The sequence below is a fragment of the Lissotriton vulgaris genome, chromosome 10, assembly GCF_964263255.1.
Source record: "Lissotriton vulgaris chromosome 10, aLisVul1.2, whole genome shotgun sequence".
Taxonomy (NCBI): Eukaryota; Metazoa; Chordata; class Amphibia; order Caudata; family Salamandridae; genus Lissotriton; species Lissotriton vulgaris.
Window position 1 is genome coordinate 219,961,609 of NC_141698.1, and position 27,555 is coordinate 219,989,163.

The 27,555-nt window shown below is 45.3% G+C and overlaps 1 protein-coding gene across 1 annotated transcript in view; it reads right to left on the reverse strand.

The window, feature by feature from the left end:
- LOC147685005 (uncharacterized) overlaps nucleotides 1-27,555 on the reverse strand; it is a 713,619-nt gene that overhangs the window by 158,010 nt on the left and 528,054 nt on the right. The window contains exon 6 of the mRNA XM_086939748.1: nucleotides 20,887-22,292. Within this exon, the coding sequence (XP_086795874.1) occupies nucleotides 20,887-22,292 (1,406 nt within the window). The remainder of the gene's footprint in view (nucleotides 1-20,886; nucleotides 22,293-27,555) is intronic.

The following is a 27,555-nucleotide window of genomic DNA, read 5'->3' on the forward strand; positions in this document are numbered from 1 at the left end:
GGTTTCCAGACCCCACCACCAACACATAGGTGGACTTATAGGGATCTAGCACTACAACGTACACCTCAAGCAGCCGATTTTGACATATATAAAGAACGTCTTGCGGACTGTAGATATGATCCAGTACCCGGTAAAAATGACGACAGATTAATACTCGCATCAGTGCGACTAAGACGGGTTACCAACTTTTTATTGACACTACCTGGAATGGTTGATCATCTAGACAGAATATATCATTTTGTTCAAACAGGGGAAGGCCCTGAAAGTATTGGCCAGGCCATGGCTCACCAGAAAGTTGACACTCAAGCCAAGATATTACGGTTTTTTATAAACTGTCTAATAAGAGAACAAGATAGGCCGGGTGTAGACCCGGAGGAAATGAGAGCACTTCATAGATGGGGTCAGAATATAGCAGACGGGAACCACGATAAACAGAGTTGTATAAAAAACCTGTATCAAAGAATCAGAAGCGCAGTAATAAAAATACATGAAAAAAGACAGTTAGAGCCAGAAATGGAATCAGACAAGTTTGAATCCTCAGGAGAGGAGGACCCACCAGAAACGGCGACAGGACAAGCACAATTACCAGTTAGAGAAACGATAGCTTATGTAGGTAAAGGAAGACCCTATAATAATTCAATGCGTCCAGTACGTCCAGAAAGTAAAAGAATTTTTCAGGAAGCCATGTGTAATCCGAGAACTCCTGAACACCTATTCCAAGCCACTGATAACAGACTTCGAGAACGAATGGGGTACCATGTACTCGATTCTATGGACGAACAAGAATTAGCTAGGTCAGCAGTACAATGGGCTGACAATCCCGAGAAATACAGTGATGATGCGTTAGCACACACATTTTTGAATATGACACCAAGCGAACAGCGTTTAGCTGGAACATACATGATACAACACCTGCTCTTATTATACAGAAGTCAACACTCTGATCCAGGTCCCCTGCCTGATATATTAACAGAACTACTCATGAATAAATGGAGAGGTCTAGGTACCGATCTAATTAAAGTAATTCTAGAACATCGGCACAGATATAATGCCTTCCTATGTCCACAATCTGATTCAACACACTCCTTGGAAAGAAAAATGTATTACATAGACAGACAGAATCCGTTACGAGAAGTGCATCCAGTTCAGAATACCGACAATACGCTTAGACGTGTGTTTGTATACACGCCCATAACTAAAATAGAATTATTGGAAATGAAAAAGTTAGTACCTAGCCATGACAAAGATCCCGCAGGTTTTCACCGTGAAATAAAAGACATGTTACTCATGGGTGATTACACTTATCCAGACCTTATGAAAATATTGAAAGTACTACTGTCTGCTGGTATTTACGAGAAACTCAAAGAAAAAGAATGGGAAGTGGGAAATGCAAAGATTGATTGGACTGCATTAGAAAACGAAGAAAATACTCGAGTTCCAGGCCTAGGGCTTGGAGACAAAGTTAAAGCGTTACCAGGATTGTTAGTACAAGTATTGCCACGTTTATTAAGTCGAAAAAGGAAGACTGGGGTGCAATCTCAGCCTGCAAACAGAAACCCGATGAAGACACTAGTGATTTTTATTCTCGATTTGAAAAATGTTTTGGTATTAACAGCGGTCTGAAACCAAGTAGCGAATCATATCCACATCTTTTTGTAACAAAATTAGTCGAGAATTCACTACCTCAGGTTAAGAACAGAGTACTAAAAGTCGAAAGTACTTGGCAAGCTAACACCCCGTCACAAATGTTACAAATGTTACAGTATCACCAGAATAGAATTAGAGAAGAACAGGAACACGAACAAAGACGTATGAAAGACACGAAAATGAAAATGTGAGTTGCCCAGTCAGTTCCAGCTGACGGTCACAAGAAGGGTGCGACCCAGCCCAGTAATTCGACGACTCCTGTTAAAGGGGTATGTAACTATTGTAAACAGCCAGGTCATTATATAAACGATTGTGCAGTTCTGAAACACAATATCTCCACGGGTAAGACCAATGAGAGACCACGTCCACCTAGACAAGATCAAGCCCAACAACAAGTACCCCAGAATATACAGCATATACCGCCTATGCCAGCTTCACAACAGACCGTAGCAGTGCCACAGCCACAGCCTATTGCCGCAACACAAAACACGACACAACAGATGTACCAGTATGCACAAAACGACTACCCCGATTACCAGCGATACACATGAAACAGCCTAGAGAGGGAGGTTGGCTTGCCTCTTATTGAGGTTCCTGTAGATCAAGAGGGTCCTTATGTACATAGTCAAGTATTAGGGAAAGACAGAAAGTTTCTAATTGATACAGGGGCAAGCCGTACAACAATAAGTCATGACGAGGTTCCAGGGGCACCCCTCTCAGGCTCACAGAATGTTTCCCTGGGTTTTTCAGGAAAACCTATTATTAACGAAGTATCACAACCTCTTCCTCTTGCAGTCGGTCCTCTGACACGGACTACAGATTTATTGCTTACAAAGTCATGCCCAGAAAACTTACTAGGTATAAAGACACTGAAAGCTCTAGGAGCTATAATATGCTGTTCTCCGGAAGGAGTACGATTATTCTTGCGAGATTTTAAAGGTCACTATGTATTGAGAGACATGGATCACCGATTACAGAATGTCCCTGCACATTTGTGGGCACAAGGCCCCACTGATGTAGGTTGTATGCACATTACACCATATCGAGTTACACTCAAAGCAGGAGTGGTATTACCACGAATTCGGCAATACAAGTTACCCCCAGATGCTGTAGTGGCTTTACTGAAAATCATTGACGAGCTCATTGCACAAGGAGTGGTTGTAGAGACCGACTCCAATGTATGTAATTCTCCTATCATTCCAGTTCTTAAACGTTCTGATCCAAATGCACCACCAGTTTATCGATTAGTTATTGACCTGCGCGAATTGAATAAATGCATTGTACCACAGTACCCCGTGGTTCCAGATATCTCTTCATTACTGACAGCTATTGATCCAGAAGCAGCGTTCTTTACTGTAATTGACCTCAAGAACGCCTTCTTTAGCGTCCCAATCGATCCGGAAAGCCAATACTTGTTCGGATTCTGTTTAAATGGACGAAGTTTCAAATTTACACGCGCACCTCAAGGATTCACAGAAAGCCCCAGCATTTATAGCCAAGCACTGAAAAGACAACTTGACAGTATCCACATGCCTGTTAACACCGCCCTACTTCAGTATGTCGATGATCTGCTGATCACCGCCCGAAGCGAACCCGAATGTGAAAAAGCATCACTTACGGTTTTACATTTCCTGGCTGACAAGGGGCACAAGGTATCCCCTTCGAAGCTGCAATTCTGTGTTCAGCAAGTTGTGTACCTTGGTCACTTGCTGTCCAAAGTGGGGAGACAGCTCACACCTGATCGCATCCAGTTAATTGTAAACATGTCACCACCCAAGACACAAAAGGAGGTGCGGGCCTTTATAGGCCTCACTTCGTACTGTAGACAATGGATTCCCCAATATGCATTTCTAGCAAAACCACTCATTCAGTTGACAACCCAGGAGGCAGCGTCTTCGACTGTCCTCCCTTGGACTCAAGAACATACACAAGCTTTTGAAGACTTAAAGAAAGCCTTATGTCAAGCACCTGTTTTAGCAACACCATGTTACAGTAAGCCTTTTACACTTTTTGTCACAGAACGTGAAGGTACTGCCTTGTCAGTACTCACCCAGGAACAAGCAGGTTCACACAAACCGTGTGCTTACTTCTCTAGCACATTGGATCCAGTAGCCCAGGCTCTGCCTGCGTGCTTGAAATCAGTTGCAGCAACAGCTTTAGCAATCAGACAAAGCGATTCCATAGTACTAGGACATCAATTGACAGTGCAAGTTCCACATTCCGTGGAAGTTCTTTTAAACCGTACACAGACCCAACACTTGACTATAGCAAGACTGACAGGTTATGAATTGACATTGTTTCAGCCACACATAGAAATCAGACGCTGTAGTACATTAAATCCTGCCACACTTTTGCCATTAAGTGGTGTAGACCCATTGGCACATGATTGTATTGAAGTCATTACTATTACAACGAAACCCAGACAAGACTTGACAGACGTTCCATTACCAGATCCAGACCTGACACTTTATGTGGATGGTTCATGTATGAGAACAAGTACAGGAATTAGTGGCTGCTTATGCAGTCACAACAGACACTGAAGTTATTGAAACCAATTGTATTGATACCCTGTCAGCTCAAGCAGCAGAGCTCATCGCTCTGACACAAGCCTGTATTCAAGCCAAAAATAAGAAAGTTAACATATACACTGATTCACGTTATGCATTCGGAGTCGTTCACGACTTCGGAGTCCTTTGGCGAGAGAGAGGTTACTTAACTTCTCACGGTGCCAACATTCAACACGGCCCCCTCATTCAAACACTGTTAGATGCAATACATCTGCCTACTGCAATATCTATCATGAAGTGTAAAGCACATACGAAAGTCACCGATATCATTTCCCAGGGTAACGACCTGGCAGATCGAACAGCTAAGCAAACTGCTCAGAATCAAACTCATGTAACTGACGTGACAAAGACAATAGTTCCGACATCGACACATTGCATGACAGTCAGGGATCCCGCACATGATGTAATTGACATACAGACACATGCTACACCAGATGAAATCAAGAAATGGACTGAACTAGGAGGGATCCAAACAGATCAGGGATGGATGACGAAGGGAAAATCTACATGGTTTCTCCCCGACTCTATGGTTCAAGTCATCATTAACACGATACATAGTCCAGCACACCTAGGAGAAAAAGCCATGCTAGACAGTATTCAACACATATGGTTCAATAAGAACTTACGAGCAGCAGCCAAACAGAAAGTGCGTACTTGCATGATTTGTTGTCAGTTCAATCCAGGTAAAAGCATTCCCGTAGAGCAAGGTGGATTTCAGCCTCCCGATCACCCTTTTGAAGTCCTCCAGATGGATTATATCCAGATGGAACGTTGTCGAGGATTCAAATATGTCCTCGTAGTCGTATGTGCACTTTCCCGATGGACAGAAGCATATCCAGTCCCAGATTACACTGCTCCGACCACTGCCAAGCAGCTGGTTCGCGAATTCTTCCCACGGTATGGTTTGCCCCGTATCGTGTACTCAGATAACGGTCAGCCATTCTCATCCGAGCTTGTGAAACATATTACACTCCTGTTAGGCTACCAGTGGAAATTCCACTGTGTCCGGCATCCCGAGGCAGCGGGTCTCGTGGAGCGTCATAATCAGACTCTGAAAATCCGACTTTCAAAAATCTGCAGAGAGAAAGGCGTTGACTGGATAGTAGCTTTGCCAGTTGCGCTCTTCTACATGAGAATGATTGCGCATTCTCGAACCGGGCTATCCCCGTATGAGGTGGTCTTTGGTAGGCCACCAAATATGTGGGGGACGCCTATACCTCGTAAAATAACAGATGTTGACTGTATTATGCCGACAGATTATCTTGCTTCCTTGATGTCTGCACTACAATCTTGTCGTTCACAGGTAGCTGCAGCCTTTCCCGACAACACCGAGGTGAAGCCCCATGAAGTGGTTCCCGGGGATTTTGTTTTTGTTCGCAATTTTGATCGGAGAAGTCCGCTGGAACCCCGCTGGCAAACCCCGAAATTGGTTCTTCTGACGACGAGGACCGCCGTGAAGGTTGAGGGCAGAAAAGGGTGGCTGCACTCAAGCCACGTTAAGAAGTTTCACGGACTCCCTTCGGACTTGGACTCTAAGCCCTGCCCTCCTCCACAGACTGACTCAAAACTCCCCCTGGTTGAGAAAACCGCCTCCGAGGAATATAGACTGAAACTACGGTCTAGCAAGTCAGACAGTTTAATTGTTTAAGTCCTCCCCTAGGTGAATCGGTTAAATTAGTTTCTACATGTATCCCCTAGACCGAGATAGAGAGAGAGATAGACAGATACAGCTCAAGAAACGTGCATATTGTAAATCACTTCGTAGTCACTGTATAGTGACATTATTGATTATGTTTTTCCTAAGTCTTCTGATTATTGCTGCCAGTATATTACTACATATCTATTACCCTATTTTCAAGCAAGCACCATCTGCTTACAACGTCACTGCCGAACATTCTTTTAGCGAACTACCTCCACACGAATTGTCTTACAGACTTGCGCTGCGCAACAACACATTCATTAGCATGTTACATCACTCCCATCAGACCAACAACGCTACAAATTGTTGGATATGTGGCCGACTCCCTCCCTACCAGAAATACAAGGGAGTTCTGCCCCTCTTTCCGTATCCGTTCACTCACAGTGGCTCATGTGGTGCATGGTTTAGACTGATTAATTCCTTAGATTCTGATACTATAGTTTATGAAGGAAATTGGGTTTGGGGAAACCTGAACTTAGTTTTGCTTAAAGCCTGCTACCCTGACAAAAAGGGACTTCCCACCAGGACAGGAACTGATCTAGAAAATGAAGTATATGGATTAGGTAATTATACAATTAACCTCATGATTTTAACGGTTGAATCCGAAGCTGCACCAGTATTGCCTGCTATGTCAGTATTACCAGTTACAGGTGAATTATGTATCAGAAAGAATGGTTCAGTACACTTAGGTCATAGTAAATGTACTACTGTGGTCGAATTCAGTGATCAAGGCAAGTCTACATTCAGGGCTACTCGTCATTCCTACTTCGTTTGTGGTCATACCGCATACATACGCTTACCTTTAGATTGGGATGGTACCTGTTATATTGCATTCCTTCTGCCACCTGTTTTCTTAGCCCCTCCTGATTATCACAGAAATACCAATCTAATAAACAATAGACTTCGAAGAGATCTCCCGATTGTCGACTACACTGAAACGGCATGGGAGCAATACACAGACTTCAATAAAGGTTTCTTTCCCTACTTAGGTGCTGTCTTTAATAGTAAACTGATACGCAAATTAACTAGAACCCTCGAAGCAGTAGTGAATGAAACTACTTCCGCCCTAGGCAACTTGACAGAGGAGCAGTCTGCTATGCGGGTTGTTGTTCTTCAAAATCGTCTTGTCATTGACGTCATACTAGCAGATAGGGGCGGAGCCTGTAAGGTCATCGGGTCGAGCTGCTGTGTTTTCATTCCAGAAAACGCGCCAACAGTATATAAAGCTATAACACGTCTTCATAAGATTGCAAGTTTGATACATCAGAATCCAGGCACCTGGACTTGGTCCGGTTGGTTCTGGACAACGTTGACCGCCTGGGGATGGAAGATCCTATCCTTCCTAGGCATTGCCCTTCTTATAGTATTCAGTTGCTGCCTATGTTTGCAATGTGGGCCAGCGATTTGCGGCCTGTGTGCCACATCATGTATTCCACATTCAAGTTCCCATTCGAAACGCCATAAGAAGAAAGAAGAGCAAATGATGTTACGTGAACAGATTGATCGATTCATGAGGATCGATATATCATGAAGGGTCCGTAGGGGACAAGGAGGGAATGAGGAAATATGAATTTTTATGATCTATTGTGTCCCCTATCTTAGACCCCAACGACTCCGTGTACGCATTACAAGTACATGTATGTTCCCTCCACTTCCAGATATGAAGACGCAAATACATTTGCGTCCAACGTTAACATGTCCTCTTTCAGATCCACCATGAATGGGTCGAATATTCCGTTCCTAAGTATGCCTTGCCAACGTCTTTATGTGGTGTACTTTACACGTTTTTCAGCTCTGGCGAAGTAGGCCCTGAATTCTGCCATCGAGTTTTTTCTGCCTTCTGACTTTGAATGCCTCAGCCTGGGCCTGCATCTGTACCCGTGACCTCTGCCTTACTCCCTGCTCGGCTAACGGTGTTTGGTTCAGCCTGTTGCCTGCCAAGACTGTATTCAGCCTTCAAGTTATCTGCTCCGCTCCTCGAAAAATACATTCCTGTCTAGTAGTTCAAGTAAACATCCTTCCAGCTGCAGAGCAAAAGGGCCCGGCCTCATTGTCTCCGTGCAAGTAATTCATAGCTCCTGTTACCATGGTAGGCCCATGCCCCCTCGCATCTAATGCAGACACGTAGACGCTTATACACACACTCACAGTTAGTATAGAATAGCCTCTGTCCGAGAGACCTTTCCTTCCAGATAAAGTAGTTCCTTAAACACGAGATATTAGATACGATTTGGGATTAGGTTGTTCTGACATCCCAGACTTCTGTCTCCTCATGTAGGGCTAAATGTCAAGTTCCCCTTCACCCTCCAGTTACACGTCAATCACACGTCATGCTGCCTGCGCGCGCATTTCTGCCATGTATCTCTGCTGACACTGCAGGATTCTCTTATGGATCCACCCACTTGTGACATCTTCTTAATGATGTTTCTAGTACACGCCTTCATGCACGCCTATTGTAACGCCTTTTTATTACGTATGTGTATTCTTATCTCTCCTCTCAGCTGTTACGCCTTCTGCATATGCCTTTACTGTAATGCATTGACTATATATATGAATGATTGTCAATAAAGTATTGTCTGTCAGTCCCTTCCCGAACCTACGTGGTGACGGAATGGTATGCCACCTTGGTTCGAACCAATACCAATTCCTTTTTTAAGGAATAAAACCCCTTTATAAACCTCAAATATCACGGATTTTGCCTCTTCTTTTTGACTGAGTTATTCTTATTGAACTTTACCGCATAAATTAAGTATAGGTAATTTAAATTTACCACACAGCCTCGGACTCAAGCAACTGGTTAACACCCCCACTCACTACGCAGGCTACACGCTTGATCCCGTCTTCTCATCCAGCAAGCACATCACCTTCAGCCACTCTACCGGACTTCACTGGACCGACCACAGCTGCGTCCACTTCAGCTTCAGAAGAACAACGACCTACCACCACCCGCAACAGGTTCCTCACAGGAGCTGGAGCAAGATCACCGCCGAGCAGCTCACCACCTCCCTCAGCCAGAACCCGCCCGCCAGCACAACGGACCCCAACGAAGCAGCCCGCAACTTCACACAGTGGCTGACCGCCTGCGCAGACGACCTCGCGCCACTGAAGAACCCTCCCAGCAGACTCAGAAGCAAGAAAGCCACCTGGTTCACCGACGAACTCAAGGACTCCAAGAAGAACTGCCGCACCCTCGAGAAAGCCTGGCTCCTCGACCAGACCACAAACAACATGACCACCCTCAAACAAGCCACCCGCAAGCATCACCAGCTCATCCGCACCACCAAGAAGAAAACACTGAAGGAACGACTGGACAACAACGCCCACGACAGCAAGGAACTCTTCAGCATCGTCAAGGAGTTCTCCAATCCCAGCACCGGCAACAACGACATCACTCCTTCACAAGACCTCTGCGACTCTCTCGCCTCCTTCTTCCACCGCAAGATCGCCGACATCCACAACAGCTTCGGCGCACCATCCACGCACCCTACCGCCGAACCAACGCTCCCCACCGCCACCCTCCGCACCTGGACCACGGTGACCACCGAAGACACAGCCCGCACGATGAACACCATCCACTCCGGATCTCCTACCGACCCCTGCCCCCACCACGTCTTCAACAAGGCCAACTCCATCATCGCACCCCAACTCCGGGACATCATCAACATCTCCTTCAACACCACCACCTTCCCGGAGAGCTGGAAGCACGCCGAGCTCAGTGCCCTACTGAAGAAACTAACAGCGGACCCCACTGTCCTCAAGAACTTTCGCCCCATCTCGCTCCTCCCTTTTCCTGCCAAAGTCATCGAGAAGACCGTCAACAGACAGCTTGCCGCCTTCCTCGAGACGAACGGATCCCTTGACCCCTCGCAGTCTGGTTTCCGAGCCAACCACAGCACCGAGACCGCCCTCATCGCAGCCACCGACTACATCAGAACCCTGCTCGACAACGGGGAAACAGCAGCCCTCATCCTCCTGGACCTCTCCGCAGCATTCGACACTGTCTGCCACCGCACCCTAGTCCAACGCCTCAGCAACACAGGTGTCCAAGAGAAGGCACTGGAATGGATCATCTCGTTCCTCGCCGGAAGAACACAGAGAGTCCGCCTCTCCCCGTTTCGATACGAGGCCACCGAAGTCATCTGCGGCGTACCACAAGGATCATCACTCAGCCCCACCCTCTTCAACGTCTACATGAGACCCCTTGCAGCCATCGCACGCCAACACAACCTCAACATCATCTCCTACGCCGACGACACCCAACTGATCCTCTCCCTCACCAGAGACCCCGCCACCGCCAGAACTAGCCTACACGAAGGGATGAAAGACATCGCCGAGTGGATGAAGAACAGCTGCCTGAAACTGAACTCAGACAAGACGGAAGTCCTCATCCTCGGACCATCGCCCTCCGCCTGGGACGACTCCTGGTGGCCCCCGGCCCTAGGCAGCGCACCCAAGCCAACAGACCACGCACGCAACCTGGGCTTCATCCTGGACTCCTCCCTCTCGATGACCAGACAAGTCAACGCTGTCTCCTCATCATGCTTTAACACCCTACGCACGCTCCGCAAGATCTTCCGATGGATCCCGACCGAAACCAGGAAGACGGTCACCCAGGCACTCGTCACAAGCCGACAGGACTACGGAAACACCCTCTACGCCGGAACCACAGCCAAGCTACAGAAAAGACTCCAACGCATCCAGAACGCCTCCGCCAGACTCATCCTGGACATCCCCCGACGCAGCCACATCTCCGGCCACCTGAGGGACCTGCACTGGCTCCCCGTCAGCAAGAGAATCACGTTCAGACTCCTCACCCAGACACACAAGTCCCTTGCCCTCGCCGCAGTACCACGCATCCGAAGAGCCACCGCCGGAGGAAGATCCTTCTCCTACCTGGAGGCCAAAACATGGAACTCCCTCCCCACCCACCTCCGGCTGACCCAGGACCATCTCGCCTTCAGGAGACAACTCAAGACCTGGCTGTTCGAGCAATAGCAGTCCCCCCTTCCCCCAAGCGCCTTGAGACCCTCAAGGTGAGTAGTGCGCTATACAAATGCTATGATTGATTGATTGTGGTATTGGTGGTTGTGGTGGGGGTATTAGTAGTGGTGGTGGTGGTATTGGTGGTGGTGGTGGTATTGGTGGTGGTGAGGTATTGGCGGTGGTTGTGATATTGGCAGTGGTATTGGTGGCGGTGGTGGTGGTATTGGTGATGGTGGTGGTATTGGTAGTGGTGGTGGTATTGGCGGTGGCATTGGCAGTGGTGGTGGTATTGGTGGAGGTGGTGGTGCTGTTAAAAAAACAATCTTTTGAAAACAACTTATCAGGTGGCTTTAGTACAGATGACATGTAACACTGTTGTACTGTTATCAGCCTCAGCCCATTAGCACAGGATTATGTGCTACCTGGATTTCACAAGACTTAATTCGCTAATGATTTCTATAAAAATCATTTTACTTGAGGGGATAGGGGGGGGGAGGGTTGAAACAGACACGAGTTAATGCCAGGTTAAAATGATTGAAAGCAGGCGCCGGTGTTATGGGGGAGGCCATGCTGCTTAAAAAAACCACAAGCAGTTTCAGCTGAAGCTGTGCATGTCTGGCTCGCAGTAAGAGAAACTCAATAAAGTAAATAGTGCTTACAGACTAAATAACAGGTCCAGTGAAACAACAGAAGTTAAGGGGCCAGTCACCGAGGGGGGGTACAAATGAAGACAAGGCCGTACGAAGGAGGGACTAACAAGCCTATTAACAAATCCGAAGACCGCATTTACAAAAGACAATGACATAAGCCAATGAAAAATATGGGAGGAGAGTGGGCACTCATTCTCTTCTACAGCAGGCGTGCAGGGCGAGCAGCGCATGCGCGCTGCTGCTAGGCTCGAGCTAAATACCCTAAAAAGCATAGTTGCTTTTTGAAGAGCTGTGAGAGCCTGCAATGTATTTACTTTAAAACCAGCAGCCTTAAAGTAAATTAACTACCCTTCCTAGCATGGAAGTCTGCCTGTCAGTTCTGCCTGCAGGGCCTCCTAGCAGGCAGGCGGGACACTCAAACTCCCTTGATGGAAAATGATTCTTTGAAGTGTCAGAGCACTAGCAGGGGCCAGCCACTGTAACAAATAATTTAATTATAATGGCTATTCCCTGACCGAACCAGGCAGCACAGAATTTCTTGTTCCTGGCATTACTTACTGCCCAAAACAATTCTTGTTTTGCAGGGCATTTTGCTTGCATTCCTCCCTTTTTCCACTCCGAGATGCAGAAAAGACAAAAATAGCCCAGAGTTTCCCATCCGTTTACCTCAGATGGAAAAATGTTACTTTTTGACCACCCCTAGTAACAAATACAATACATTTTAAATGTCATCTTTTAACCACATGTAACTATATTTGTAATATACCTAGCATTGCTTTACCCACACTTCACATGAAAAGCACCAGAACAGTAGTGAAAGTTGATACTTCCAGAAAGGAGACTGACGTGGATAGAGCACATATATAAACATGCACGGCAAAGCCAAAACGTCTCGCCAATGCAAGAGCTATTTTCTTTGCCAATATGTTTTAGCAACATTGTATACAGAAGTGGTTGCTGTTCAGCCTGGTTAAAGGTTAGTGAAGTAAAGGATAGTGGCATGACATAGCGTGTCATAAAGTGGAGTGGAGTGTTGTGGTGTACCACACAGTTGAGTGGTGTGGAGAGGAGTGAAGTGGAGTATCATGGAGTGACAAACAGTCATGGAGGAAGCAGAGTGTCATTAAGTGGAAGGGCATAGAATTGAGTGGAGTACATTGTGAGAGTTGAGTCGAGTGTCGTGGAGTGGTACAGCCCTGCCAAGTACCACACATCATGCATTAGACTACCGCATTTCAGTGCTGTGATCTGCATCCCCGCACTGAAACGCTAAGTCATGCCTCCTTAGCAGTCAAGTCGGGAGCGCTGCTATTATTAGCACTGAGCAAAACGTGGTCCCATTGTTCAAGGCCTGGGGTCTAGCTCGGACGCACCTTCTTGGCTCCATTCACCCACACCATAGAATGATTAAGTTCACCATGTGTCACATAGAGTCTGCTATTTCTGCCCAATGGCATGGCACGAGACAGACTAATAGGGGGTCTGCGGGACGTATCCCGGACGAAGGGCTGGCCCGTCTGTGCCCGTCCGGGGCCGTCAGAGGCCGGGCTGGGCCCACCCCTCTAACATCTATTATCATCATCCGTGCTGGGCAGTGGTGAGTGGTGAATTATATTAGTTCCATGTTTGGGGCAGCAATCGTTATGGGCAAATGCAATATCACCCCAGTATCGCGAAGTACTACGTCCATAGATAGTATGCTGGAGAGAGAAGTTAATATTGTGTGCACCGAAATTGAGCTGACTGAGCAGCGCCTGTCCTTGGGCTTAACAAAATCGCATCTTCCTCTACATATTGAGAATACTGATAGTAGCGACTCCCAGCCAATGTTGACTACTCAAACTGATCATAGCTTACGTCTCCCAGCCCGAGAAAGCGAACTGGACATTGAGGGAAATGTGAACATCGGACACACCAGGGGAATGGAGGATTCCGTATCCATGGTCCACTCTAAGGACACCCTTGCATCGGCAACCGCAAATGTTTCCCCAAACCCTGAAGTTAACGGGGCAAAAAGGAAAAGGAAAACAGCTAAGCCGGTTAGCTCTAAATGGAAACACCCACGTTCGAACTCCCAACGCACCACATTAACTACATGGATCCAAGGTCTGCAGTTTCAGCCGACTCTGTACCTGTTTGCGCTTCTGTTGATTTAACATCTTCAGACACATTAAATTACTCTGTATATACTCAAACGGAATCTACACCAACAACTTTTGCTAATCTTAGACTCGGGGACACTGCTATTGATCTTATTATAGATACTATGTATGAGCGAGTCAAAGAGCTTGTAGACAGGAATTTTGCTTCATTATGGAAGCCCTTAGACCATTTAGAATCTCTAACCAATAGGCTAAATTCGCCCAGTAAGGCATCTAGACAGTCATTTTTACAGGGTAATATTCACAAACCACAGACTCTGAGCAATGGAATTCCTAAGGAACGACGGGGGATTGCAACCCCCACGCAGCCCTCTGATTCCTGTGATACCTGTCGTAAAGCCAAAGATCGCATCCCTCCAAAACTCAGCCCTGATTTTGCTCAAACTCAAAATTTAGCCATCCCCACTGTAGTATGTCCATCTAGTCAAATTGTTGATCATGTTCCCCTTACAGTTTCCGCAAACACTATTTGTAATAATGTTTACGGGTCCGCTGAGGCAAGTAAAGATGTCTTAAGTTTACCACCAGCAGCGTGCCCGTATGTCCTGATTCTCGCAGGGGTTCCCCCATTAGAGAAGAATAAATCGGAGTTTTGGGACCAACTACGGAATAAAAGTATTGATTGGCTGGCTAAACACAAATGGTTCAGGAGGTTTAATATAAACAACATTATAATGGTACATAGGGTTGGTTGGGTTGGACTGTCAGATAAGACCATTGAGGGAGATTGCATTGGTATTAATTTTCGTCGACCAACACTTGTCAGATCAATATTGATAGCAAAGGAGATTAATAGCTCCTTATCTACAAATATTTGGGCATTGCCTCTTGGTTTCTTTTATAAACCAAACATTGAATAGTATTCTTCAATTTCCCCTCTATACTCGTTAGTAAATAGGTTCTCTGCCCTTTCTGGTCTTGATAGTTTGGATTGACCATCATATATACCAAAATCTACTGAAATTGCCCCTTCGACATCCAAGTTGGCTAGCCCGGAAAACAATGGCTCTGAGCCATATGACCCAATGTTAACTGTGCTAAGCTGGAGCGTTACCGTCTTGGCTTCAAACTAAGCAGTGATGATTGGGTGAAGACAGTAAACAATTATGATATCCTAATGTTTCAAGAGACCTGGGCAACAATAGAGCTATATCTTGAAGGGTATGCATCCCTCCCCAAACAAGGCAAACCCTCTGGTGGCTTATCGACCTGGGTGAACATTTCTTCGGGTGACAGTGTAAAAACTATCCCCACTAAAAGTGCTAACATCCAAGCCTTGATATACACACAGGGGGTTTCGATTTGTTTTATTAATTTTTATAATAATGATTTCTTAACTACACCTAATATGAACTTTATCAACCTTTTTAACTTTATTTCGGATATACCTAATCTCATAGGGAAGCAAACACTTGTTGGAATTAGTTTGGGTGGTGATTTTAATGCAAAGATTGCAGGGGGGGGGGGGGGACAGTTCAACTCCCCTTTGTAACCCTTAGGCCAATCCATGTAAAAGGGGGTTTGAGTTATTGGATCATTTATCAAATAGTAGCCTATCAAATGTAATGGATATTGCTGCTACAAAGAAATGGGATAGACCAATACCCACCTATAGAGGCCATGGCTGCGCAGCAACAATAGATTACAATTTTATAACAACCACATTAGAAGACTATTTGGTTAAAGAAGAGGTTAAACCATCCACGTTTGGGTATCATAACCCAATCTCAGTTTCATTTATGGTCGTCCCTAGATGCTATTTTAGAATAGAGCCAGGGGCCTGTAATTTAGCACCCTCAACAGACAACTTAAGGGTCATGTGGAAAGGTATTGATATTAGCAGTGTGTTCCAAAAAATGCTAAAAACTTATCGATCACTTTGCAATACTTGTCTTTCACCTTTTGATCCTTACCCGGAGGTAGTTTGTGCTTTTGTTCAATTATGTACAGGCGTTACAAAAATTGATTTCACGACCTGCACTTGCTCCCAACCCTAACTAAGTGGTTCAACAGCATTTGCTCTCTGGCAAACAGAGAGCTTAGAGCTACTCTCTCAGCTGCCCCTAGAGATTCTAACCTCATTAGATCACTGAGGCGTGAATGCAAAAGAGTGGCTAAGCAGAGGAACGACGAGATCCTAAAAGAACAATGGAATAATTTAGCATGTGCTGCAAGATTCAACAACTCAAATGGTTTTTGGTCAGCAGCCAAGTCCCTGAGATCATTGGGCAATACACTCACTCCGTTAAGTTGCAATATAACGAGCGAAGTCTGGGTAGCCCATTTTTCCAAAATATATGCTGCTATGCCCCAGTGCGAAGATTTTGTTGATCATTTTGCTGCCACCAGAATACAGATATCATTACCGGAGGTTGAGGATGCTTTTGACCAAAGTCTGGGTAATAAGGCCCCTGGCCCAGACGGGCTTCCCATTGATCTCATAAAATTTAGGACTGAGTTTTGAGCCCCCCTTTTACTTAATGTTTTTAATAATCTGACAATAACCAAAATCCCCAATACTTGGTCCACATCTGTTATTGTTCCAATTTTGAAAAAGGGCGACAGATCCAACCCGAGTTGTTACAGACCTATTTCTTTATTTGACAACACACTTAAGATATTGGGGAGGGTGTTATTTAACAAAATCAGAACCTGGGCCGAGTAGGAAAATATTTTAAATAGATGCCAGCTAGGTTTCAGAAGCAATCTGGGAACGGTGGAACAGTGTCTTAACCTTAATTTGATCATAGGTAAATATACCATAGCCCGACACTGTCCCATCTACCTAGCATTCATGGACCTTACCTCGGCCTTTGATTTCGTTAATTGATCACGGCTCTGGACATGCCTCTTAAACTATGGGTTGGATGAGACCATAGTGCACTTTTTTTAATGTGTTGTGGTCCTGAAAAATTTCTTATTAATGCTATTACTTCTGGTATTTTGTTACGCACACACACTTTTTCCATATTTGGGCCTACAATTCTCAGACAATGGATCTTGGGCACCCCATTTGGCATATGGTCGGAGTAAATTTCGATTTTAAATTTTCCCCAACTGAAAAGATTTGAGGTAGTGATGTCCCTACTCAAAATCTATAGAACACAGTGTGTACCCACTATAACATACGGGGCTGAAATCTGGGGCTGTGTAAATTCTAAAAGTATCCAGGTCGAAGAAAATAGATTTTGTGGGAGAATGCTGGGGATACCTATCTCCTCTTCATACTTTGTCTGTCATAATGAGCTAAAATTATTTTAATTAGAAGATTATATCAGGTCCCGTCCGGCCCTGTTCTGGTTGAAGGTCTGGCAAAACCCGGCAGCCTCACTAACCAGGGAAATTATAATCAACTGTCTAAAATGCGACAAGGGCGGAGATATACTATGGCTTGCAGAAGTAAGGGCAAGTTTAACTAGAGTAAATCTTGGCCACGTTTTTCAGAACCCTGACCAGTTAGAGGGCATTAGCAAAAAGACTAATCAAGAAGCAATTTATAAATACTAGGGGGACATAAGATAAGCACAAGAGCTCTCTAAAGTATCCGTCGCACGTTATATCTCTATGGGAGACGACAGTGGTCCCCCCCTCTTACTTACCAGTTACCTATCTTTTAAGAGATATTAACCGTTGGGATCGAAGTTTGCTCTTTCGTATTAGAGCTGGCACATTACAATATTTGTTGTGCTTCCCCTTAGGCTTCCAATCTAACATTGAGCAACTACCTTGCCCTTGCAGTAACTTAGGTAAGCAATCGATGTTACATTTCATGTTCTTTTGTCATTTCTATCAAAGGTATAGCAAGCAACTTTAGATTACGATCTTAAGGGCTAGTGGAATCACGGATTTCAAGGTTGCTTACAGGATTATTCTTCAGCTTAACGGGGAAAACCTAACACTCCATGCCTGTACCTTTTTGAAGATGGCTTTTCGTTCATGTGCCTCTATGAAACCTTGACAAGTTGACCTGATTGCATTATACACACTTATTGGTTTTATGCTAATAATTATTCATGGATTTAATAGCTTACTTCCCCCTGCTTACTTCTCTTAAATCCACTTGCACTTTGCACCTTATCATATGATGCTGCTACATAATTTGATATATTCTTGGTTTCTGTGACGATCTTATGATGATTCACTGAATTGTTTTTACATAGCTAAAGCGCTGTTGCACGTTTTAAATCTAGATTATATTTTTATGTAATGTTTTAAGTGATTAACTTTGTGAGATAATGTTTATACTTTTATGGACATTTCATATCCGAATAAAGATTATTGATTGATTGATTACGGGAAGATGCCATTAACAATGCAAAGTCCAAACCGCATTTTCAGGTTTTTGTTCAAAGGCCTACTGTAAATCTGAGACAACATTCTCACAATCTGCAGGTGGAGTGTTGGCTACCAGATCTAGGATTGCGTTTGCCTAACAACAAAATGTGTGAATTTTGTAATCAGTTTCTGGCTTGGACACAGCATAGATTAACATGTGAAATGAGGTCTTGCATTTACTAAAATAGACAGAAACTGTACTAAGTACGCTGGGGCCTGTAGTTTTCCTTGCTACGAGTGTGGATCCATACTGCCTCGCATACGTGGTGCCCAGTGGCTGAAAATCACTCTTGTGATTGGGACCAGATCACACCTGTGCTACCTGGCAATTGTTTTTTTAAAGATGGTCATTACAACCTCCACAATTCGAGTTCTAGATAAAAAGCAAACCTAGAATTGGGAACAACAACCACCCTCACAATCTGAAATGTTGAACCAGTTGTGCTTTTCAGTTAATGCCACTTTGCATTGCATTCTGGGACTTGTAGTTTGACTCTCCGCCAAAAGCTATGTTTATTTACCCTGGCGGCCCGCATATATTGTATGGGTGACCTGAGCTTTCAAGTCCCGGAGGGTTGTTAGGTAAAGACCAGTACTGGCCGGGGGTGTCACGTAACATGACATAACTTGGCAGGTCTGGTTAATGGCCGCCTGTCTGCACACACGTGCTCGTCTGCTCATTTACTCGAATGCATTACGTGGTAGTTAGCCTTAACCTTCCTTTTCAGCCCTAATTTAACAAGTTAGACTCTTGATGCACCCAGCCTTCAAATATGATGTAATGCTTTTTGTCCCAACTACTTGTACGTGAGGGGAAGTTTCCAGGATTATTTCGCAAAATATAAAAGAATATTTTTAAACACAGTTTTCTGCATTCAATATCTATCTATTTTTGAGGGAAGTGGGGGGTCATCTTCAGTGCCCTATGAATATTCCTTTGTGCAGACCTCGGGGAAAAGCCTAGAGTACTGTCTCTTGACCCAGCCCTCCATTGCCATGAACCGGTCTTAAGTGCCCATAAGGTGGTCTGTGGAGCCAGACTGTGCCCCAGTTATCACATGCCACATGCATGTCTTCAATGCCCAGAGGACAGTGTCTGGAGCCAGCACCAGCCTGCCCATCTCATCTCAACGCCCCTGCCGTTGTCTCAGAAGTACAAGGTGAGCGGCCACCTACTGAGGTACAAAATGTTGAAGTGCTGAGGGGTAACTGGGGAAAGCAAATGGTCTCAGGATGGTTATTATTTTGATATAAAGGCTGTTCCCTGGCTCCACTTAGATGTTTGACCCAGAATAATATTTTGCTTGTCGAACGTGCGTGATACTGTCATTTTATTTGTATAAAGTGCACAGGCTGAGGTATATCTAGCACGATAAATAACAGGGAGGGTTATTAACAAGTGATATTCCAATTACAGACCCTTGGCAGAAGAAATGTAGAGCTGATTGAACATTAAATTCTGCTATAGGTGTATTAACTGATTACCGATAAGCTATACCTATCCACTTACCTCTTGGTCTCCCTAAAGTAACGATATTTATATATAGTGCTACTACCCCAACGAGGCATTGTAACAATATCAATGTTTTATTGTTTAGCTGTAAGAGGGTAGGACCTCTCCCTCATACTCTATGTCCATTAGTTGATGAGCTGCACCCCCCATGGGCTTCAGACCCACGCAAAGCATACATTGACTATTAGACTCTTATTAGCTCCATAGAACCCTGCTATAATAAAACAGCCTAGAACCCCACTGTTATTACAGCTGTAGGCCCCACAAAAGAGCAGTAGATGACTTGTTCACTAGCATTACACTTACAGGCCCCACATTGACAACAGCCTGTCCCACAGTCACAATAAAACAAGAGCACCACACTAACAGATTAGATTTAAACTGTTCTTAAGACACATGAACAAGGCTAGACGCTCCCCCAATTAGCGTTGCAGCTCAGACTCACATTGAAATTAAAGATGGCATAAAGTAGAGTAGCCCTGCATTGATTGCAGTGGCGCAGAATGGCGTAGAGTGCAGTGGCATAGAGTAGATTGTTTTGGAGTAGAGTGAAGTGGTGTAGAGTGGGTAACATGGAGTATGCTTGGTATGGTAGCATACTGCCATAACAGACAAATCATCTTCAGTTGAAAAGGCCATTACATTTGCACTCACATTCAGCTTTGCTGATAAACGTATACAGCGCACAACGGAAAATGTGTGGAAACGTCTTCACCAAATGTACTGATTTGATCGCCACCATGGTTCATTTACAGACATTCAAATGTTGTGTGCTAGAAACATCTGCCCGTACCTTCTGACTGAAGGGTATGGTTGCTAAAGGACATTCAGAAGAAAACAGCAGAGGTGGTTTTCCCAGTTTGCAGACTGTGTACAGGAGTAGATAAGTGCTTTGAACAAACTTAACACATCTGAAATGAGACAACTTTACCAATACATTTCAACTTGTATAGTTTTCAAAAGGGTTTTGAACAACGGTGGCAAGTACCAGCAAAATGTTTTTAGTCGCCCTTGACAATTGATGTTGGGGTGGAGAACAGACAAGAGGGACAGTGTGTGCCAAAAGCCTTTTGGTAGGAAAGTAATGAGTGCGGATAGATAATACACTTTAAGGATGGCTATTAATTAGGACTAGCTTAAGCACAAACTAAGGAGGACCAAGTAGAAAAGGGCAGAGATGGAAAGCAAGAGATGGATAAGTAGAGGAGGTGCAGAATGAGAAACAGTGAAGTTTAGTTTGACAGAGACATTACAAGGAGGCCACAAGACTGGGAAAGAGAAAGAATAAATAGGACTCAACGTATCATTGTTGAGCTTTCAAAGTCTAAACATAGGAAGGATGGTAAACCTCTCTGCCAGCTTTGTCTGGTTGTTCAATGATGCACCCGGTCACCATTGGGATGTCAGGTGCATTAACACAGTGCAAGCTCTTCTGAGAAGTCTTAGGGCTAAAGTGCATTCTCTCGCCTCTGTGGATCCTTTGGTGCCGCACCAGGTTATGCTTCTTGAAAAAACGTCCCCCACACACGATGCAGGAGAATGGTCCTTTAGCTGTGTGGATGCCCTTGTGCCTCTCCAGATTGGGCTTCTGACTAAAGCTGTCCCCACATGCATCACAGCGAAAGGGCCTCTCTCCAGTGTGGATTCTTTCATGCCGCAGGAGATATTGCTTGCTATTGAACCCTTTCCCACAAACACCGCAGGCATAGGGTCTCTCGCCTGTGTGCTTTCTCTGGTGAATGATGAGGTGTGGCTTCCCAGAGAAGCTCTTATCACATTTGTTGCAGGCAAATGGCTTTTCTCCAGTATGTGTTCTCTGATGTGTCAGAAAATGTGGTCTGTAAATAAACGATTTTCCACAAGTGTCACAACTGAAGGGTTTATTGCCCAAGTGGACCTTCTGGTGTCTCAGAAGGGCTTTCTTTTGGGAGAAACTCTTCCCACATTCAGAACATGGGTAGGGGATCTCCCCTTTGTGATGTTTAATGTGCAAAATTAGGTGCTGTTTCCGACTGTAACTCTTCCCACATTCCGTACAGGCAAAGGGCTTCTCGCCAGTATGAATACGCTCGTGGATGATTAGGTCCGCTTTCCGGTTGAAACTCTTTTCACATTCTACACAGACAAATGGCCTTTCACCAGTATGCAGTCTTCGATGCGTCTCAAAGTTTCCCTTGTGATTGAACCTTAGGGGACAATCGCTACATGAATACATCTTTTCCCCTGTATGGATACGCTGGTGCCCCACCAAGTGGTGCTTGTAATGGAATCTCTTCCCGCACTGGGTGCATGAATAAGGTCTTTCACCCCCATGTATGCGTTGATGGCTAGTTAGATGGGACTTTCGTTTGAAGCTGCGTGCGCAGCCGTCGCACGGGAAAGGCTGTTTTCCTGAGTGTACATTCTGGTGTCTTATCAGATGAATTCTGTTGTTGAACACTGTTCCACATTCACAACAAGAGAATTGTGGTTTGTCTGAAACAGGGACAGGAGTATCATGGAATATTGTGATGTTCCTGGTATTGTCAAGATGTTCCTCTGACTCTGCGGGTTTGTCAGGAACAATTTTTGCATGACTTTTCTTCACTTTGATGCCGGATTTTACATTATAGTTTTCTTTGGACCGCTGAAAGATGTGCAAGTCTACTTTTTCTGAAATCACCTTTTCAGAATTCAGGGCTTCAGGCCAGACTTCGGAGATCTTCTCCTCTTTCATTTCAATCATGGGTCTTCTCCCTGCAAAAATATTTAAATTTTGTTTATTTAATAAGTGCTCAGATTGCTGTTTGAATCCCCAAAAACAGGAGCTTAAGGACTTTTTTAAATAATAAAAAGGTTTTTACAGGAAATTAAAGGACTACATCACTTGAAACAAATTGTTGGTGGGGAAACCCTGAAAGAAGCTGATTGAATACAGATAAAAATGGTAGACATACGCTGATTGAATACAGATAAAAATGGTAGACATAGAAGAAAAGGGGATAGGGAGTTCGGTAGGGCTTAATATGGGGCCGGTAGAATAAACTACATGAAGAGGAAATAGGTAGGACTTAATCTGGGGCAGGTAGAATTGAAGAAATGAAGAGGAAATACAATATGGTATAAAATAGGATAGCTTTAAACATATTACATACTGTGTAGCTACAGGGAACAGACTAAGTTCTGACGTGTATGTGTACAGAGAGAAGTGCCTGGTCTAAATATTTGGACAATAGAGCAATCATAGGAGGAACTTCTTGAGAGCGAATGATCTTTTAAGAAGATCGAAAATAAAGTGCTGATGTAGTGAGGTTGGCTCAGGATGAACACAGATGTGAAGTACAGATTCAAAAAAATGAAGCCTGGCACACAGACAGTCCTCTGGCTGAAGAGGCCGATTATGGAAAAGCTCTGAGAAGAGGTGGTGATAGAAATGGGTCTGCCCGAATATGGAAGGATTAAACAATTGCCCACAAAGTAACAAATCCACTGGGCAGGTTATCCACACTGGTGGTGTCCCCATTGATTAACCACCATCAGAAGCTATAACGGCATCGAAACGCACCCAGTAAAGTTATCTGAGCCATAATACAGCTCAAAAAGTCTTGATCTGCTGTGCATATTTTTGTGCTTTGCGCAGCGCACAAGTGATACAAGAAACCTCAGGAAAGGTGATGTTTTACTGATGGGGCTCACACTGAACCAGGCATTACAGATGCAATTCCTAGTGAAAGATATAAGTAATAGGGAAAAGAATATCACCTTGTCAGCTCTGTGACTATGTGACCTGTCCCACATGGTCTGCTGTATTTCCCCCTGCGCCCTAAATCTATTACCCTAAGTCCTTCTTCGCATAGCATGTTATCTGCAACCCCAGCGGCCCTGAAAGTTTACCAGTTGGTTTGTCCCCGTGATGTAAATCTCTTAGAAGAACCAGCATAGTTTGGGCTGCCAACACTCCAAATACAGCCACCTCAGAAGGGTGATTAGCTAAGATCCACCAATGCATGCTACTTGCCGAGTTAGTCATCTACTGCTGTATCACCACACGTTGTCTCAATAACTGCTCCTCTGACAAAACCAAATCGTAAAGTGCACCCTCAGAGCCTTGACCAACGCTTTTGCCCACATCCAGTCCAGCTATCTAATACACACTTCAACAATATTTCCACCCTCGGGTTCTGCTTCAGCAATGCAAAATTGGCAAACAATATAGAACATCTATGATCTCTTCAACAATGATTCCCCTAATCTATTTCCATAACAAAAACTAATTGTCCGACTCAGATGCAGTGCCACACCAGGAACTTCTTTTCAAGGGAGGGCTTCAACATCTACTACAAAAAGAGAAATTCAACCAACACCTTCACTGAGAATTGTCAACCTCAGGATCACCTTTAAAGAAGAGTGGTTATACGTACTAAAGATCAAAAATCTCACAAAAAAAGTATCCTAAGGTCACCAGCTCAGTGACATCTTGCACTAACGAATGGCCCTCATACTAGCAATTGTCGCTTCAATGCCAAACTAGCTAATGGATTAATAGCCTCCTTAATAACCCTATGTGCAAGATCCCAACACAGTCCAAATACAAGGAGAGTAAGCACAACTGCCAAAAATAGAAGGGTAGTTTCCAACCAAACAAAAATTAATTCTCCCTTTCATGCATTGCTTTCATCTTTTCACCGCCATTAGACACCACCCCATCATACTTTAAAGAGCACACATCTAGGGTAATATTCAAAAGAATTCAAGCCCTGATCTTTGGACTGGGTAAGAGTGGTCTGTTTAACTCAGACACTCTGTTCATCACCACCCCCTTTTTGTAAATCGTTTTTGGCCACTATAGGTGTGGCAGGGTATACTCAGACATGAGTCCCTTTCTCACTGCTCCATCAGGATTCAAGCAAGCCGGGCCGAAGAAGGCTGAAATGCCAGAAACCGGTCCCCGGTAGCTTGTCTCCTTTCTGGTGAAGAATTGGCTTGGTAGTTTAGTCTGCCCTGTTCCCATGATGCACTGGGCCAGGGACAGACTGATTTGCATATAGCCAGGTTCTGAGCTGGGATGGGGCAGTGAGATAAATAACGGTGATGGATCAAGCCCTGATCTTTGGACTGGGTAAGAGTGGTCTGTTTAACTCAGACACTCTGTTCATCACCACCCCCTTTTTGTAAATCGTTTTTGGCCACTATAGGTGTGGCAGGGTATACTCAGACATGAGTCCCTTTCTCACTGCTCCATCAGGATTCAAGCAAGCCGGGCCGAAGAAGGCTGAAATGCCAGAAACCGGTCCCCGGTAGCTTGTCTCCTTTCTGGTGAAGAATTGGCTTGGTAGTTTAGTCTGCCCTGTTCCCATGATGCACTGGGCCAGGGACAGACTGATTTGCATATAGCCAGGTTCTGAGCTGGGATGGGGCAGTGAGATAAATAACGGTGATGGATCAAGCCCTGATCTTTGGACTGGGTAAGAGTGGTCTGTTTAACTCAGACACTCTGTTCATCACCACCCCCTTTTTGTAAATCGTTTTTGGCCACTATAGGTGTGGCAGGGTATACTCAGACATGAGTCCCTTTCTCACTGCTCCATCAGGATTCAAGCAAGCCGGGCCGAAGAAGGCTGAAATGCCAGAAACCGGTCCCCGGTAGCTTGTCTCCTTTCTGGTGAAGAATTGGCTTGGTAGTTTAGTCTGCCCTGTTCCCATGATGCACTGGGCCAGGGACAGACTGATTTGCATATAGCCAGGTTCTGAGCTGGGATGGGGCAGTGAGATAAATAACGGTGATGGATCAAGCCCTGATCTTTGGACTGGGTAAGAGTGGTCTGTTTAACTCAGACACTCTGTTCATCACCACCACCCCCTTTTTGTAAATCATTAGACACCACCCCATCATACTTTAAAGAGCACACATCTAGGGTAATATTCAAAAGAATTCAAAAATAATATTAAAAACAAAAATACTATTAAATACAAAAAAAACCTGCCTCACTCTCCTTTCAAGGATTAGCATGTATTAGAATATATAGATCACAGTTAAAAAAACACAGACATTAACGCATGGCATCTGAAAGACCCAGACACAAAGAAAGAGATTGTCAAGTTAACCGAGAGCTATTTCCAAGAAAATAGGGGCTCCGTAGACTCGTCACGGACCCTGTGGGAAGCATATAAGACCGTCCTTCGGGGGGAGGTACTGTCATTGGTACCCGGGAAGAAAAAGAAGCGTCTGGCGGAAATGGAAAGGGCAGAGGCGGAAGTGATAAAGTTGGAAGAGGAGGTAGCTAGGGCAACAACTCAGGAGAGCGTGCACCTTCTGAAAGTGAATGTAGGAGCATGGGTACAAGGCCAGTAAATTCATAGCGTGGTCAGAGAAGGGAGAGTGGGCATCGAGGCTGGTGCCAGAACTACAGGGACTGGATTCCACGATAGTCACCGACCCACAAGCAGCTGCGGATGAGTTCTCTTGATACTATTGCGGGGTGTATACCTCGGTCGAAGGGTACACAGAGGAAGACAATAGTGCAATGATTAGGGATATCCAGAGGCCTGTGCTTTCGGATGAAAACCGGGAATAATTAGATTCCTCCCTTACGGATGACGAGGTGGTGCAGGCCATCAGAGGGGTGCGTTTCGGGAAGGCCACTGGCCTGAACGGAATTCCTATTGAGCTATATAAACGAAGTGCTAACTAGATGGCCCCGTTTATCCGGTTCATGTTCCTGGAGAGTAGAGAGAAGAGTCAGCTCCCGTATGACCAGCGGTTGGCCAACATTGTGGCCATCCACAAGGCGGGTAAACCCAAGATGCTCTGTTCCTCAAACAGACCAATCTCGCTGCTAAATACTGAGCCTAAAATTTTTGCAAAGTTGCTAGCGACGCGACTGGTCAAGGTAATCACCACCTTGATACACCCGGATCAATCCGGCTTTATGCCCCGCCGTAACACGGCCCTCAATCTGCGCAGGCTACACAGGATACTGGGCAGGACCCAAACGATCCAGGAGCCGGCAGTGTTGGTGTCCTTAGACACCACCATGGCGTTCGATATAGTGGAGTGGCCCTGCTTATTTGCAGTACTGGAGAAGATGGGCCTCGGCCCGGAATTTGTCAGCTGGATAGGTCTACTATACGCAAACCCCCCTAGCCAGAGTAGTTATAAATAATCGCAAGTCTGCCGACTTTCTCCTTGGTAGAGGCACGAGGCAGGGAAGTCCCTTGTCCCCGCTTCTGTTTGCTCTCGCCCCAGAGCCCTTGGCGGCATGAGTTCGATGGGACCGTTCGATACGAGGCCTGCGGTAGATGTTTGACTGGGAGGACAAAATTTTGTTATATGCGGACGATATCCTACTTTACCTCACCAATCCTATGGGATCCCTGAGTTGTTCTCTGGACATGCTAGCTATATTTGGGAGGTATTCCGGTTTCGCAATAAACTGGCCAAAATCAGTGCTCTTCGTCCTTAGGGGCGATCCGCCGGTAATACCACAGACCTGCCCAATACAAATTGAGCCATTGGGGTTTCGGTATCTATGTCACGCTCGACGCGAAGCTGCGGTACCCTAATAATTTGGGCCCCCCTTTGACTCGTTTTCAGAGAGATGTGGAGCCCTGGAAGGCTCTTCCGCTCTCCCTCCTGGGCAGAGGGGTGCTTTTCAAGATGATGGCCCTTCCCCGATTCTTATACGCACTCCAGAACACAATGAACCTGGTACCGGCATCCTATTTTAGGGACATAGAGGCCCTCCAGAGAAGGCTTCTCTGGGACGGTAGACCCCAAATAGCATTCACTCAACTCACTCTCCCCTGGTATGACGGGGGGATAGGATTGCCAGACCTACGGAAATACTATTGGGCCTCCCAACTGGCGGCAGTGAATCATGTTATGTACAGGCCCACCGGGGATCCAGGGTATGCTATGGATCGCTGGCAGGTGCTGGGAGTGATTTTATCAGGGCACTGTATGCCAGACCTCACCGGTTTCCCCTAGCAGGACCAACGGTGCACGCCGTGCACGAGTGTC